At 35.9% G+C, this 14,581-nt stretch overlaps 1 protein-coding gene across 8 annotated transcripts in view; it reads right to left on the bottom strand.

Annotated features, from left to right (window-relative positions):
* Nucleotides 1–239: 239 nt before the first annotated feature.
* The window catches only part of ERC1 (ELKS/RAB6-interacting/CAST family member 1), a 144,770-nt gene continuing 130,428 nt past the window's right edge, over nucleotides 240–14,581 (bottom strand). For 5 of the 8 annotated variants that reach the window (XM_083366800.1, XM_083366803.1, XM_083366801.1 and 2 more), the window contains 2 exons: nucleotides 11,100–11,288; nucleotides 240–6,229 (listed from right to left, as the gene is read on the bottom strand). In XM_083366800.1, the coding sequence (XP_083222926.1) occupies nucleotides 6,092–6,229; nucleotides 11,100–11,288 (327 nt within the window). In that variant the 3' untranslated portion in view covers nucleotides 240–6,091. Of the gene's footprint in view, nucleotides 6,230–11,099; nucleotides 11,289–14,581 lie in introns of those variants that run through there. The other 3 variants (XM_083366805.1, XM_083366806.1, XM_083366807.1) reach the window with 1 other exon arrangement.

Here is a 14,581-nt window from a genome sequence, read left to right as displayed (position 1 = left end):
AAAATAAAGATCAATGTGCCATTTATGGTTAAGCGCTGGAATAATCAACATGTCTTAAGTACCACAATGCTGGTCCCTGACTCTCTCAAGATGTTCCCATCAAATCTACACATCCTCTGTGTAATACCTACATCAGAAGACTCATCCCGTAGAACATTTCGCATCTTGGAATAGGAGACCTTAAAATTTACTGTAGGAAGGTTTTGTTTTTTGTTTTTATAAAAAAAGGACATAACATGTAATTTTTAAACAAGTTTATAATCTCCTCATGAATTTTGTTAATAAAAAAGAAACAACTGAACAAAAATGTTTATATTATCAAGGCAGAGTTGAATATATATATAACACAATTTCTTTGCAATTCATTATCTTGTCAGTAACATGACTCCATCAATTAAACACATATATGTTGAAGGCAGCATATGCACTTGTATTACAGACATCTATTATTTCCCACTGCTAGTCCTTCCAAAAGGAACTCAACATATGTCACACTATATATGCAAAAGTTGACTCCTCCTCTATTAAAGTGCAACACATCACTTTCCAAGTAGACAATAATAATAATAATATCCTATCTTTACTATACCCACCTGCAGTATATAAAAATGGAGGAGCTATCCCACAATTTTTCACCCCTATGGCAGCCTACTATGCTGTCTTCATGATTACTTTGATAAAACAGAATTTAGTGTTCTAAGTTCATCACGAACTAAGTCTGATGAAAATAACCAAGTATTTTGGCAGGGATGAATTAACAGCATGCATTTCGGAATATAGGAGCATCTCATCCACTTGAACCAATGTGATCATATCTGTAAAGTGGTATGTACAAGCCATCAATAATTTGGTTGCTAATATAGGTAAGTCAAGCTTATGAGATGTTTGTATTTAAGGAGATGCTCACAACAAATTCTAATTTATTTGGTGAATGCCTGAAAGATGCATTACTTCATCTAAGCCAAAAACAGATGGAAGAAACTAAAGGCAATTATGAATTAAACTTGGCTCAAATCTTTAAGATGCAGCATTAATAAGAATGTCCCAAGGGTGAAATTATAAACCATCTGCAATAAATTCAGTGTTCTTATTCTGGCAGGAACACTTGATAGTAAATCAGATACATCTCTGCTGAAACACTGGTTATTTCAAATGGAAAAGGTGATAGGTATTCCCCAAACAAACCAGGTTTAAATGTTTGAAAGTACATTCATGTTTTGTAAGATATGATTAGCAGCAATAATAAATCTAATCATGCTATGCATATTTATGTTAGCCAAACCCTGGAGCAGTAGTAGAAATCTTCTACCACAATGGCAAGCCCTTTAAGATTATATTTTCAAAGAAACAATGGAACTCTTGGCAGAGGCACTGGAAATACAACTTATTTGTAAAAAAAAAAATTCAGAGTATGTCAGCTTTCATGCATCCCTTCAATTTAAATTTGCACTACTAAAAAACCTAGGAAATGTCAAAAAAATAAACAAAACCCACAATTGCAGGACCTAACTGATTTTTCTCTTGTAAAGGGACTTATTACCATAGTGATATAGTGAGGAAATCAAGGGTTAGTGATGTTCCTATGAAGGCCACACTGGTTTGGTCTTCCTCAAGTCTGACAAAGGCAACTAAAAGGTAACTTAAACCTAAAACATCTGTTTCCTTAGACCAGTGTTTCCCAATCTTGCCAACTTTAAGACCTGTGGATTTTCAACTTCCAGAATTCCCCAACTAGTCATGCTGGCTGGGGAATTCTGGGAGTTGAAGTCCATGTGTCTTAAAATTAACAAGATTGGGAACTACCTAAGATAGCTGTAAGGAGGAGTTCCAACTTTGCCTATTCATATTTGAATTCCTTTGTACAATACATTTAGTGTTTATATTTTTTAAAGTACAACTTTTCAATTTCTACGCTACCTTTTTTATTTAAAATCGGACAATAGACACACAGTCAGTAGCTGTCCCAGCCAAAGGACCACACAGACAGTAAATTGACAAGCAGAGAACAAAACAGAAAAAATAAAATTTTTTAAAAAAAGACCCTGAAAGATTCAAGAATACCAATGATGACAGGGTTACAGCACTCACCACACGCACTGGAAAAAAAAATCAGTATTCTTATGTTTATGCTTTGACACTAAAAAGTTCAGAAATGCTTTTATTCTCTTTTTTAAAAAAATGTCGACAAGACAGCCATTTTGTTCAGAAGGTAACAGCTTCCTTTATAAATGGAAAAAAGTAAAAAACGTTTATTACAAAAGCAGCACCGGTTGCACTGATAAAGACTTGAGTGTTTGGCAAGAGAAGAGTTTGTCTTGGTAACTTTGGCAGCCCCCAACCACCCACTGCCTGATTTCTCTGCTCTGTCACCTTTTCCAAAGGATAATGTATTAAATATGCAGAAGTCTATCCTTTCACTTCTATTGCTGCAGTAGTACCTATCGGTTTCCAACAACTGTGAGGAAAATGTATCCTATTTCCATTTGATAAGGTCACTCCAGGATTCTATGCTATGGCGATCTACTCATATTAGAAGTTTATCTTATGTTCAGATACAGAAATTTTCCTGACAGAATACTAGGATTGATTGATAGAAGAAACAAATGTTTAATACCGTACTACAGATGAACATGGACGTGTATATATTCCCAGCGATCTTTAACCCTCCCCCACATTAAAAAAATGGTATTTAATGGTACATCTATTTGCTGTACTCTTTGTTTCTTAGCTATTGCAAGTCTTTGGAAGTTTTCAGATAGTACTTGGCATTTCTATACAAAAACCAAGGGCCAAAAGTAGTGATTGTAACAAATCATTAAAAAGAAAGGTGTTTTACATTGACATGTCTCCTGTTTTCTTTATAACTGCATGATTCTGAAGCTGAAGTTCTCTTTTCCTTTTAAAAAATGTTTGAAACCTGGTTTTGATGAAATTAGAGTGAGAATCTGGATCATTAAACAATCCAATGAAGCTGGCACAAGAAATTACCTTAATCTTTCAAGGTCTTAATTGTACCAATTTAATAACAAATGCCAAATTCTCTCTGTGTAGCATTTTTGAAGATCATGAGCACATTTTATTAACTGAAAACCAGCTTTTCAGAGCTTAAAAGGAAAACATTCTCAAAACAGACAAGCCTTGTTACCCAACAAAATATATTAACATGGCTAATCTAAATAAAATTCATGTAAAACTGAAGTGAGCAACAAGGCACATTAAAAAAAAAGAATGCTTTTCCAGAAAAATTTCTTGGGGTATATTTTCTGGACACAAAAGCTTGGTCTTATTTGTAGCAGATATCTAAACTAAGGAAAGCTGTGACTGTTCAATGAAAAATCAGATTGCAAGACATAGGTCTGAGCATTTCATTTTGTCATGCAATGGAGCCAATGTTGGTTAAATCTACAAGATTGTTAACCAACTTCTATTTTATGGTCAAAAGGAAATAAGAAGCTCTTGCTCTTCCAGAATTACTCCTAACCTTACAATCTCCAGAGAAGTTGGGATTAGAGTGTCCAGAAGTCCCAGATGACATAACCAACCAGAATAGGATGATTGTTCTATAAACTCATGGCCAACACCTTGTATTTAGGGCCCATAGTTCCTAGAAAAATGAAGAAAGATAGGACCTCTTTCCAAATGGCATCAAGACTACCTGGATATTTTAGTGCTGTTAGATCAATGTTTGCATATAAGAACTTGTTTGTGCATTTTCTCTCCCCAAAATTTTTATTGAAAGCTTAGATCCATCCTTAAAATGCAAGAGAATCCACAATAGAGGGTAAAAAAAAATTATACAAGAAGGAAAAGAAGAGTTACACAGGAGCTCCAGTCCAGATCTATGGTTAGAATGGCAAGGATTCAACGTCTGCTATACTAATAAGAGTAATTTAACAAATTTCTGCTCCCCCTCAGAATGTGGTGAATGAAATGCAAATAATAGTTTTTATCACCATTTCATTGCAGTGGGGCCTTTAAGTAGTTCTGGGAATATAGTATTTTTTGTAACACATCCTGTTTTGCATTAGTATAGCCACATGTGAGGGAAGAGTTAAATGCTCAAGAAGCATTAGCATAAACAAGGCAATAAGCACATGAGAATGTAGGAACAACCACAAACGATCTTCCCCATTTTTTTTTGAAAAATTCCCCCTTCAAACAAAACTAAACAAAAAGCTATCAAGGAGAATCTCAGTTGAGTTTACAAGCAGAAGTAATTTCAACCAGAGATAAGGAGATTCCAGAGCTTTTCCTACAGAGAATGGATTATTTTACAACAGGGAACAAGGGCAGCTAAAGATCCAACCATATAACTCAATAGGATAAGCACTGGTGGAAAATGTTAGGCCTGAAGGCTGAGATGGTTTTACAGGCGGCATTAAATTCCTACAGTGAGTAATTAGGGACAAAGGAGGAAAACTGACAGGAAGATTTCAAAGCAGCAGGTCCTACCAAAATATGCCATTCAAACAATAGAGCCAAGGGTGTGGCTTTGGTATGAGACACGGGTGAATAGTATGTATAGTAGCTGTCTATATGCCTTCCGGTAAAGGCAACTGCCAACTTAAGATCATTCAAGTGTCTTCTCTTTTATGTCAAAAAGCATTAACTAGAGGCTCTCATTGCTTTAAAGCTATCATTACAGATCTCTCAAACCATGGAGGTGCTAACTAAGAGCAATATGAACCCTTCATTAGCAAACCTAAAAGAAGAAAGACTGTTTATAATTCAAAACCAAGCTTATTTATGCCCAGTCCATTTTCTGAATCGTCTCCAAGACAACAAGAACACCTAATTTGCCCTGCTGCATTCTTTCAAAATTGTGTGCATGACATCATGTGAGCTGGCTTTCCGGATCTGAACATAGGCATGTGCTGGGTAGAGATGAGGCAGGCAGCAGGGGAAAGGGGATGTTAGTGATGAAGGATGAAATACAGCATCCAGAAAGGAAGAAAAAAAATATCTTTTAAGAGTGAGGCTATATTGGAGACATTGCATTCTTTGTCAAAAAAGGAGCATATTTATGCTCCTCGTGACCCTGAAACCTGAAATAAAATTAGTTTAATGAACGTAGGAATATAGCAAAAGCAAAGTTTGTTGTTCCAGTGAATGTTTTAAGAATAAATTATGCATAGAACTAGCAACGCCCATAGCCAAAATGTATTTTCATTATTAATATTGCTAAGCACATTGATTTGTGCTTAGATTGTAAGCCGCCCTGAGTCTTCGGAGAAGGGCGGGATATAAATGGGATTAAAAAAAAATACAATTCAAATGAATGTTCAGATTCCGAATTAGGCTGTGAACTGTAACATGTTAACCTAATACTATGTAGAGAAGCTGTGCTGAATTCTCAGTCATGGATGGAAACTCTGGAAGATACCACCGTGGATATGATGAAACACTCACAAAGAATTTATACAGATAAAATGAGAGAAGTGGTGGTGGGGGAAAGGGCACCGTTCAGCCAAAAACGCAACAATAGTGTTATAGTAAAATTGACTAAAATACCAAGAAGATGAGCTTAAGAAAACAGCCGCCAGATTTCAGAGCTCATTTGGTAAACAAAAGTGAGGCTTACAACAAGCAGAACAATAAGGAAAACACTAGAACGGATCCCATGCTTATTTAATGAATGGATCACTAAGAATATGGGACACTTCCCACCTCTCCTTTAGGATCAAAAGTCCTTTAGAGACATAAGCAGCAAATCTAGCTAAATGGATGTTGGCCAATTATAAGACACTATTTAGAGGGCATCGAATTCCCCACACAGGCCAAAGATTTTCATTATTTGTAAAGTAAAGTAAAGGCAAGTGCCTCGTCACACTTCCTAGTCTTGGCAAATTTCAGAGCAGATACATCCCAGAGCCAATGGGAAAGTAACTGTGCGGCATATATTCCAACGGAGAAAGGCAGTAAGAAGATGAATGCAGGCATTATCGACTGGAGGAATTACCAGTTTATGTCCATTTGTTTATAAAAAGGTCCCTCCTCCCCTCTTCATAGGCTTTATTATTCTCATGACTCCTTGTGCTGGGAGGGCCTGACCCTGTGGCAGGCTGCTGTGGAGAAGTAGTGCTGGCTTCAGTCAAGATGATTCCTCAAGTGCATTGACAACTTGCTCCAGGATGTCTGGGCAGTGATCGGCTATCTGCTGGAGAATGGCATTTGCAAACTCTTGTAGCTCTGCGCTATCCTTCTCGGCCTTTTCCAGCTCGTCATGAAGCTGCAAAAAAAGAAAAAAGAGAAGAAGAAAAAAACTTTCAGTCCCTGCACTCACTCGGGTTCATTAAACGGCCAAATCAAGATTCAGTTTTCCCTCGAAGGGTTGATAAAAAATAAAAGGGCTGTTCCCATGTTATTTGGAGGCAATCATATACTCTGACTATATACTGAAATCAGCTGCAGCTCCTCGATCCATTAGATACAGGTAATCCTCGACTTACTACAGTTTGTCTAGTGACTGTTCAAAGTTACAATGTCACTGAAAAAAATGACTTATGACCGTTGCGACATCCCCACAGTCATGTGATCAAAATCCAGACCCTTGGCAACTGACTCATATTTATGACAGTTACAGTGTCCTGGGGTCATGTGTTCACTTTTTGCGACCTTCCGACAAGCAAAGTCAATGGGGAAGCCAGATTCGCTTAGCAACCATATTGCTAATTTAATAAAATGGGGCAAAACTCACTTAACTGTTTTGCTTAGCAACAACAAATTTGGGCTTAATTGTGGTTGCAAATCGAGGACTACCTGTACAAAAATTTGCAGAACATTTTAAAGCCCAAAATAGATTAAGAGATTTGAGCTCCTTGTACCCCACTGTTCTGTCTAAAAGGCAGAGGCTGTCTTGAACTGAGATCGCACCATGCAAGAACCATTTGAAGTTCTGAAATAATTATTACTTGCCAGAGATATTTTTTCTTACGTTAACGTTATCCAGACATGTTTGGCTATTGATGACTATTTTAACAGATACATGGTTGGTGTTTTCTTGGCAAACAGCATCAGTATAACAATAAAAAAGGTTTATTGATGGCTTCTTTACGCCTGGTGGTCTTTCAACCAAATACCTTGAATATGTTATCTATGCTCCAAATTTAAAGAATAATTTTAAGACAATTCATTCCCAGGGACCGAAAGATTGTTGTCACACATGTACTGCACAAAACATCACTTTTTATGTCTTAAAAATTATAGTAAAGTGGCCCAAAAATTCAGGGTGTTTCTCCATGTATTTTGATGGAATTTGAATTTGTACCCACCAAACCCATTTTTTTTACTACCGTCATTTCATGCACACCTCAACTGAGACCTCTGTCCACTTCTCTGAACTTAATTTCTTACACATTTTCTTCTTTGAAACCTAATAGGCAAGCTGTGACTTCAGAACTTGAGGTGGAGAGATGCATCAGTTAGGCTGAATGCTTATCAGGCCTCAATAAGTCTTTGGAAACCTAAGATAAACTTACAAGTCTTAAATGTAGGGAAGTGGAGGTGCCATCACAGAAAATTCTTGAATCCAAAATTGATTTAACTTCTCGTTTACTTACAAATTGTAAAAGGCAGCTTCTGTGTATTTTCTACTGATTTTTAAATCCTCAGTAAATATTGTTTTTGTACCAATCTGATTCTTAAAACAGTGTTAAGAAGTATGAAGTATTTACATGTCAGTCAAAAATATATTTCTAAATAGTTAATCTTATTATGGTATAACATTTATTCATAAATATTTTTGTAGCCTATATTGAAAAATTGCCCAGACTGGTAAAATTAAAGCCAAGCAACATGGAGAAACCATAATATTTTATGCAAAGAAATCTATGTTTTTGACCAATTTTAAATTATGGCTAATGAAAATACGGCATTTCCAGTGAAGATTCTCAGGAACTGGTAGAAAAAGGTGATTAGACAGTTTGGATTCAAACCTAAATTTAGCACAAAAACAGCCTTGGTCATTTGAGTTTTTGGAGCAAAATAGAGAAATTGAGATATTACTGATATTGCAGGTTGGCTTTTAATGTAATAATTTACCATATTCATAAGACTACTAACCTCCAATGGACTGACAGCAAATTATAAACATATAAAATTAATAAAAGAACAAAACAAATTCCATCAGTACAACCCACTGTCTGGCATCAGATCATTACTACTATGGCTGAAACATAATGCAAGTGAACGACGGGCTAGCCAAATGGTGTTGACTGGAGATATTTGGTTTCTGGAGATATTTGGTTTCTGGGAACATGGTTTGAATTTTCTGGGTGGACTGCTGGCACAAGATGAGTTGCATGTCAGAGGAACTGCTAAAAACGTTTTTGTTCAAACTTGATTGTGGCCAAGCTTGATTAAGAGGGCTTTGGACTCTTGGAGACACCGAGCCCTGACATGTAGATTTCAGATAAATATAGACACATTAAGAAGGAAGGAGGGGTGTTTTAATGAGGCCTACTAATGAAAAAATTAGAACACTGGATCATTACATTCTCAGACTTCACTGTCTATGCATTAATGTTCAATATAAGAAAGTAAGCAAAATGGAACTACGCTCCTGGTATAGAAATCAAATATGATTTAAAAGGTGTAACAGAGTCCTGATTTGGAATAATATGATTCCTATGTCTTTATCTGTTACATATTTGTATAGGGATTAGAAAATGATTATCTATATGCTTAAATGTTCTGCTTTATGTTACTAACAGATGTTTTGATTTATTCAAGTAACTGAAGAATACAGTTATCTAGAGGTCAGGAAGAAGTATTATTTCATGAATTCTAAGGTAGTAGCAGCTGACATTACTTGAGAAAGGGTGGATTTTAATAAGGAACCAACTATGGATATATACATTATGGGAATAAACCTTTCTGGCCACAGCATGCTTTATTTGTAATAAAAGTGAAAACAGATATGTATCTGAAATTTACTCTATGCAAGAGACTGCATTCCCAGTTTTGGATTCTTTAGATATCTCTTTTTCCTCTAGTATTAATACATGTGTATATTCTTATTACTTATATTGTCAAGGTTTTGACACAGAATTGTAGATTTTGTCAAAATTTGGAAAAAAAGAAAAGATATTTTTCTGGGTAAATACATATTTTTAGAATTTTTCTGGTGAAAAGGGTAACATTTTGCCCCCCCCATTTTTGTTATTGTTGTGATTATTAATTTTAAAATTATAAAAGTTTTCTAATACCAAATCTGTGCTTTTTTCTATTAGTTTAGTGTAATAGCTACAAAGCATAAAACTTCATTTCACTAAAGTATACAAAATGAATTCTGATAAGGTGATGTTTATTCTGATCATAGCAACTCCTATAAAAATCAGACTGATAAATTTAAGGAGGAAAAATAAAAAAAACTTAAATCAAGAATGATACAGAGGCTCAAGTTTGAGGCACAAGATGGCAAAAGATCTGTTTAACAAAGAAAAGGATTTAAATTCAGTTATAAACTCAGCCATGCTAAAGCATGAAGAGAAAGTTATTCAGGATAGAAACAGATAATAATAAAAAATCCAGCAGCATTAGGTATATAATATGGTAAAAGAAAGATTCAATACAATTAAGTGCTTGGAAGTCAAAAACTTGTTTCTAAGAATGCAAATATACTACATGGTGATATATGTATATTCAAATAAACATGATACAGAAACAAGCAGTTCTTTAGTTTAATGTATTGGTTAAGGTGCTAGACTAGAAAATGGAAGATGGTCATGGAAAGATAGTTGGGTGACTTGGGGCTAGTCCTTCTCTTTCACCCAATACATCCCAGAGGATTATGGTCCTGGGGAAAATAGGAAGCAGAAGCATTATGTAATGCTGTCTTGAGCTGTACAAAGAAAGGTGGGATAGAAATGCAATACATAAATGCATGCAAGAAACATATATACTCTGAAAAGATATCAAGCCATATCAGAAGCTTTGTTGCAATAAGTAAAAGAAACAGACTTTCCACATCATTAGTTATCTAGCAGATTGAAGAAATATAACTGAAGCATAAAGCTTATATCAGCAAATAAATGTGCACATCTAGTTTAGGATCCATAACCATTCTTCAAAATCCAAACAAGTGGTTTATTCTTGCAAAATTATTTTTGCCATACAATAATTTTTCAATGAAAGACTCCAGATTTAATACTTATCTGTCAACCTCTTGATATATATTGTGTTTTATCCTATTTTAAGTTCATGACATTTTGAACATGAAAGCAAAGCTTTTCATATTCAGAATAAGAAAAATGTTATTGAATTTCTAGATTACAAAAACAGGAAGAAAAATACGGATTCGTTGTAATTTTCAGTTTGACTAACTAGGATATTTCAGATTTATAAAGAGAATATTATTATTTTTTTGCTGAAATACAGCAGTAGCATATTTCCAGAACACTTTCAAATCCCTTTTATATACACTGAATACAAATACACTCAAGATTCTATTTCAGGTTAATTGAAGGGCAGATTTTCTCATTTATACTTTAAGCACCAGAAATGTTTGGAACCCATTTTATTAAAAAGGGTATACTTTAGCCTTGTCTTGATATAATGATTAATAGCTCAGAACAGTAATACATGAACGAGTCTTGGGCTTTTAAGCTATCTTACTTTCCATAAACTGCAGTTAATTGTAATTAGGGCAGGCCTGGGGAAAAATTAATTGGGTCTTTCGGCATGTCTAGGGCAACGTGACATAGATCAGCTAGGATTTCTTGGAAGTTGTGTAGTGAAGTAATTTTACACTCTGGATAAAACGTCATCACATTTTTTTCTCTTTAATAGATATTATTTTACTTATTCTAATATGGGTTAAGCTGACAGTACTGAATTTGGGGGGTTTTCTATCCATTCTGCTGATGGAAACATGGAATTCTGACCTCGAATCCTGCGTTGACAATATATTTCTGAATTCATATTATTTAAGAATAGCAGTACCTACACCTTGAAGTACCCTTATACCCTGAAGTGAAAAAACCGGACACTTCTATTTAGAAAAGAAAACAATTTCAGACCTAACACTCATCACAGTTTCCAAGGAACTGTCAAGTCACGCTCCCAGTTTAAACACCCCAATGAAAACATCAGATTCTGACCTGCTCCAGAGTCATCTTCTGCAGCTCCTTCTCCCAAGCTGCACGATCATCATCCAGGTGGTACGAGGTGGGAGGAGTGAGTCCACGGAGAATCAGAGGGTCGCGGTCATGGCACAGGGCTGTCAAATGTCCAATATATAACTTCAACTTGCTACGATTCTGATCAAGGTCTAAAAGAGGCTGAATTACCTAAAATAACAGAAAATAATTCAATCATAGCCTGAAACAGAAATGAAGCGAATGTTTAATGAACTTTAGAAACTGGAGGAAAGCTGAAAGAAATCTACCAACTACTGGGCAAGGAAGGGGTATATGCAGAGACAGTCTCAGAAGACTTGCAGTCAACTTTTGTTTAACTAAAAAAGTACTTTCAGGAAACTTAACATTTCACACAATCCCTCCACCCCAAAACCACTGTACCTTAGAATACCGTTTTTAAATGTTTTGAAAAACGCAAGGAGCCACATTTCTTTTGATCATTACCAATGAAACATGAGGAAGTATGAAATGAAATTTCTGACAAAGGATTTACAGAGCTCCAGCAAAGACTACCAATGGCAAACTTCTGGCTGCCTAAATGTTCACTGCAAGCAGAATTGTGGCTGCACCTGCTGCTTGTCAGCGGGCCTAAGGTATCTTTCCAACCATACCCTTTAACCCTAATAATGAATGTAGAAGGGTGATAATCTCTCAGTCAACAGAAACAGGTGCTGGTATTACTTTCAACAGTGTCGATGAACACACAATTGTTCTGGCTCCTTTGCTATGTTTCCAACACTCTGTGAATGGATTAATGGCCATGCAATAGGAGGAGCTGAAAGCTTTAGATTAGTGGTGTCAAAATCTTTTCTCCAGTAGAAACCCTGTTTATAGTACAACATTGGGATTAACATTTTAGCGCAGCATAAAGAGGCAGCATGGAATAACACAAGGAACCTAGATGGAAAATATCAATAGTCTATGTTATCGAAGAAAATTTAAAACAAGAGGGAGCGTTTGAATAGGTCTTCACTAATTAAAATGAGGAAAACAAATATGTTTTTATTGAGACGATTGACATGATCTTCCTCCCATGGAGTGTTTTCTCGTTGAGAGCTAAACTATGTTAAAAGTACACTACCACACAGCTGAAAGCGGAACTTTTTGTCTAAATACTTTCTGCACCTTTCACTTTTGCCTTTGCAGATGGAGAGGAGGCAATATTAATAATTAAAAGGAATTGTTTTTGTTATCGTCAGTTATCTTTATCACTTGTGGGAAGCCTCCTAAGTTGATGTTATAGTTTACTTTTGAAATGCTGACTCTGGTGGCTTGGAGTCTGGCAGAGCTCTCTGAAGAGTTTGCTTATTTTCGCTTGAGACTCATTTGCCTCATCAGTAAGTGTGTCTTATCTCTAGCCTTCTCCCACATCTAATTTGAGCTGGCCACTTAGCAAGAGCTGCACCACTTCCCACAGTGGCAGAGCTTATCTTGAGAGGATACAAAAGCACCTGCCAAATAGACAGGGCTGATGGACCAGATCACCAGTCCTTGCACCATCGACATGCTTTCTAGAGCACCGTCAAGGAGGGAGCCTTTCCCAAGACACAGGAATATTTTTCAATAGGCTTTCTTAATTAAAAAATATATATGATTCTGCCCTAGCAGCATTTCTTCATTTGTCTGTTTTTAAATGTTTTTGAATATGCCTTGCTGCTGAATTTCCTAAGCCTGGTTCAAAGCAATTTGTAGAAACTGACTATTACAAGGTATTGTTTAGTTACGTGTTTTTAAATTTCAGTGCTGACAAGAATTTCAGCTGTGCTAAGTAATGAAATTTATTACCTCCATTAATGTATCTTATGGGATTGTTCTTAGCATTGGTCTCACATGGTTGCAGGATATGTTCGTTTTTGCACTGTGCTTGCCTCGTTCTTACCACAAAGCTCTCAAGTCTATGTATGATGTTATGTGTTTTGTTCACTGGTCTGTCATACAATCCGATGTTGATGAGGGCTGAGAAGAGGTAACTTGCCCACTCAGTTGGCTTCCATGTGTAAAGGAGGACTAGAATCTGAGTCCCACACTCCTAATTAGATTAGGGCTCTTGGTAGAAGTTTCATATTCCCATGATTTCGATAGGCATGGCAAGTTCTTAAATCTCTACAAACCATATCAACTAGTCAAATCACCACTATGGTGACAATTTTGTTTAATTTTCTCATCCACTCAAATTGCCAAGGTAAGAATTTATCCTTACTTTCATAAATTATCATTCCAGTTGTAACCTTCTCATAACCAGCTTCTACATCCTACTACAAGGATTGTTTCACCAGTAACCTCCTTTGTCATCCCCACCTCATTCCTCTCCTACCTGCTTGCCTTTCTCCTCTACCTAAATGTGGATTCTTTGATTCTCTGCTTCTCTTCACTTACTGGCAGCATGAAGTGCTGTTTTTATGTGTCAGTTTATTCTTTTCTTAAAACATTTGGGAAACTGGCAGTACATTAATACTATTATAGGCCACAGGTAGAAAAAAGAAATCACAAATAGTGATAATGTGATTTTACATGGCTTGTAGGAAACCATAGGACCTAGATATCAGGTCTTCTAAGATACAACAGATAAGGTGTTTTCTTTTTGTAAAAGAAAAATATTTTATAAACCCTATATAACAAATTCTAGAGTAAAGATACAAAAAATGACATACAATATACTGCTGTTAAATCCTGATGAATTTAAGCAGTTAAGCAGTAAGAGAATTGATTTCTCTTAAAGTTATTACCAAATATTCTTTTGAACCAGTAATTTCAAGAGTCGAACAAAAGAATGAGGAGATAACAGATGTGGCTTTTGTACACAAGCAAAGGATAATTTTTATGGTAATCTCATTATTTAGATTTTAAACTACAGTCATGTGAGAAAGAAAGTACACCCTCTAAGGTTTTACACATCAGGACATAGTAAAAATCATCTGGTCCTTAGCAGTTCTTAAAAATAGGTAAATGCAACCTCAGATAAACAACTTTATCTTTAACTTCCTTCTTCTTCTTTGATATATCTGTCCCTGTGACTTCCACTCTTTTAAACCAACCAACCAACTAACCAACCAACCCATCCTCTCAATGAAGGGGAAAGGAGTATTGATTTACAACTTCACTTTGGCATCTGTGATCCATGTTTTGATTCCCTCCTGAAAAAATTATTAGAATGTTCCTTACCTAGGGATATGTAAAGCACTTTACAGACACAAGGATGTGTTTTACATAGCTACTATAGCCTGGGCCCTATTCACTTAAAGAAATGACTTTCCCATTTGTTACTAACTTAGACTTCTGTTCATCCTGTATGGAAGTATTTCTCAACCTCAGCCACTGAATGAAGTGTGTGGACTTCCACTCTCAGAATTCCCCAGCCTGAATACTGCTCTACGAAAAAAAACTGCCAGGAAAAAAACTTGGTTAGGAATAACTAGGGACAGGGTTTTTTTCAGTGGTAGTAC

The sequence above is a fragment of the Vipera ursinii genome (genome assembly GCF_947247035.1).
Source record: "Vipera ursinii genome assembly, chromosome: 6".
NCBI lineage: Eukaryota > Metazoa > Chordata > Lepidosauria > Squamata > Viperidae > Vipera > Vipera ursinii.
This window is presented reverse-complemented; position numbering and strand designations above follow the sequence as displayed.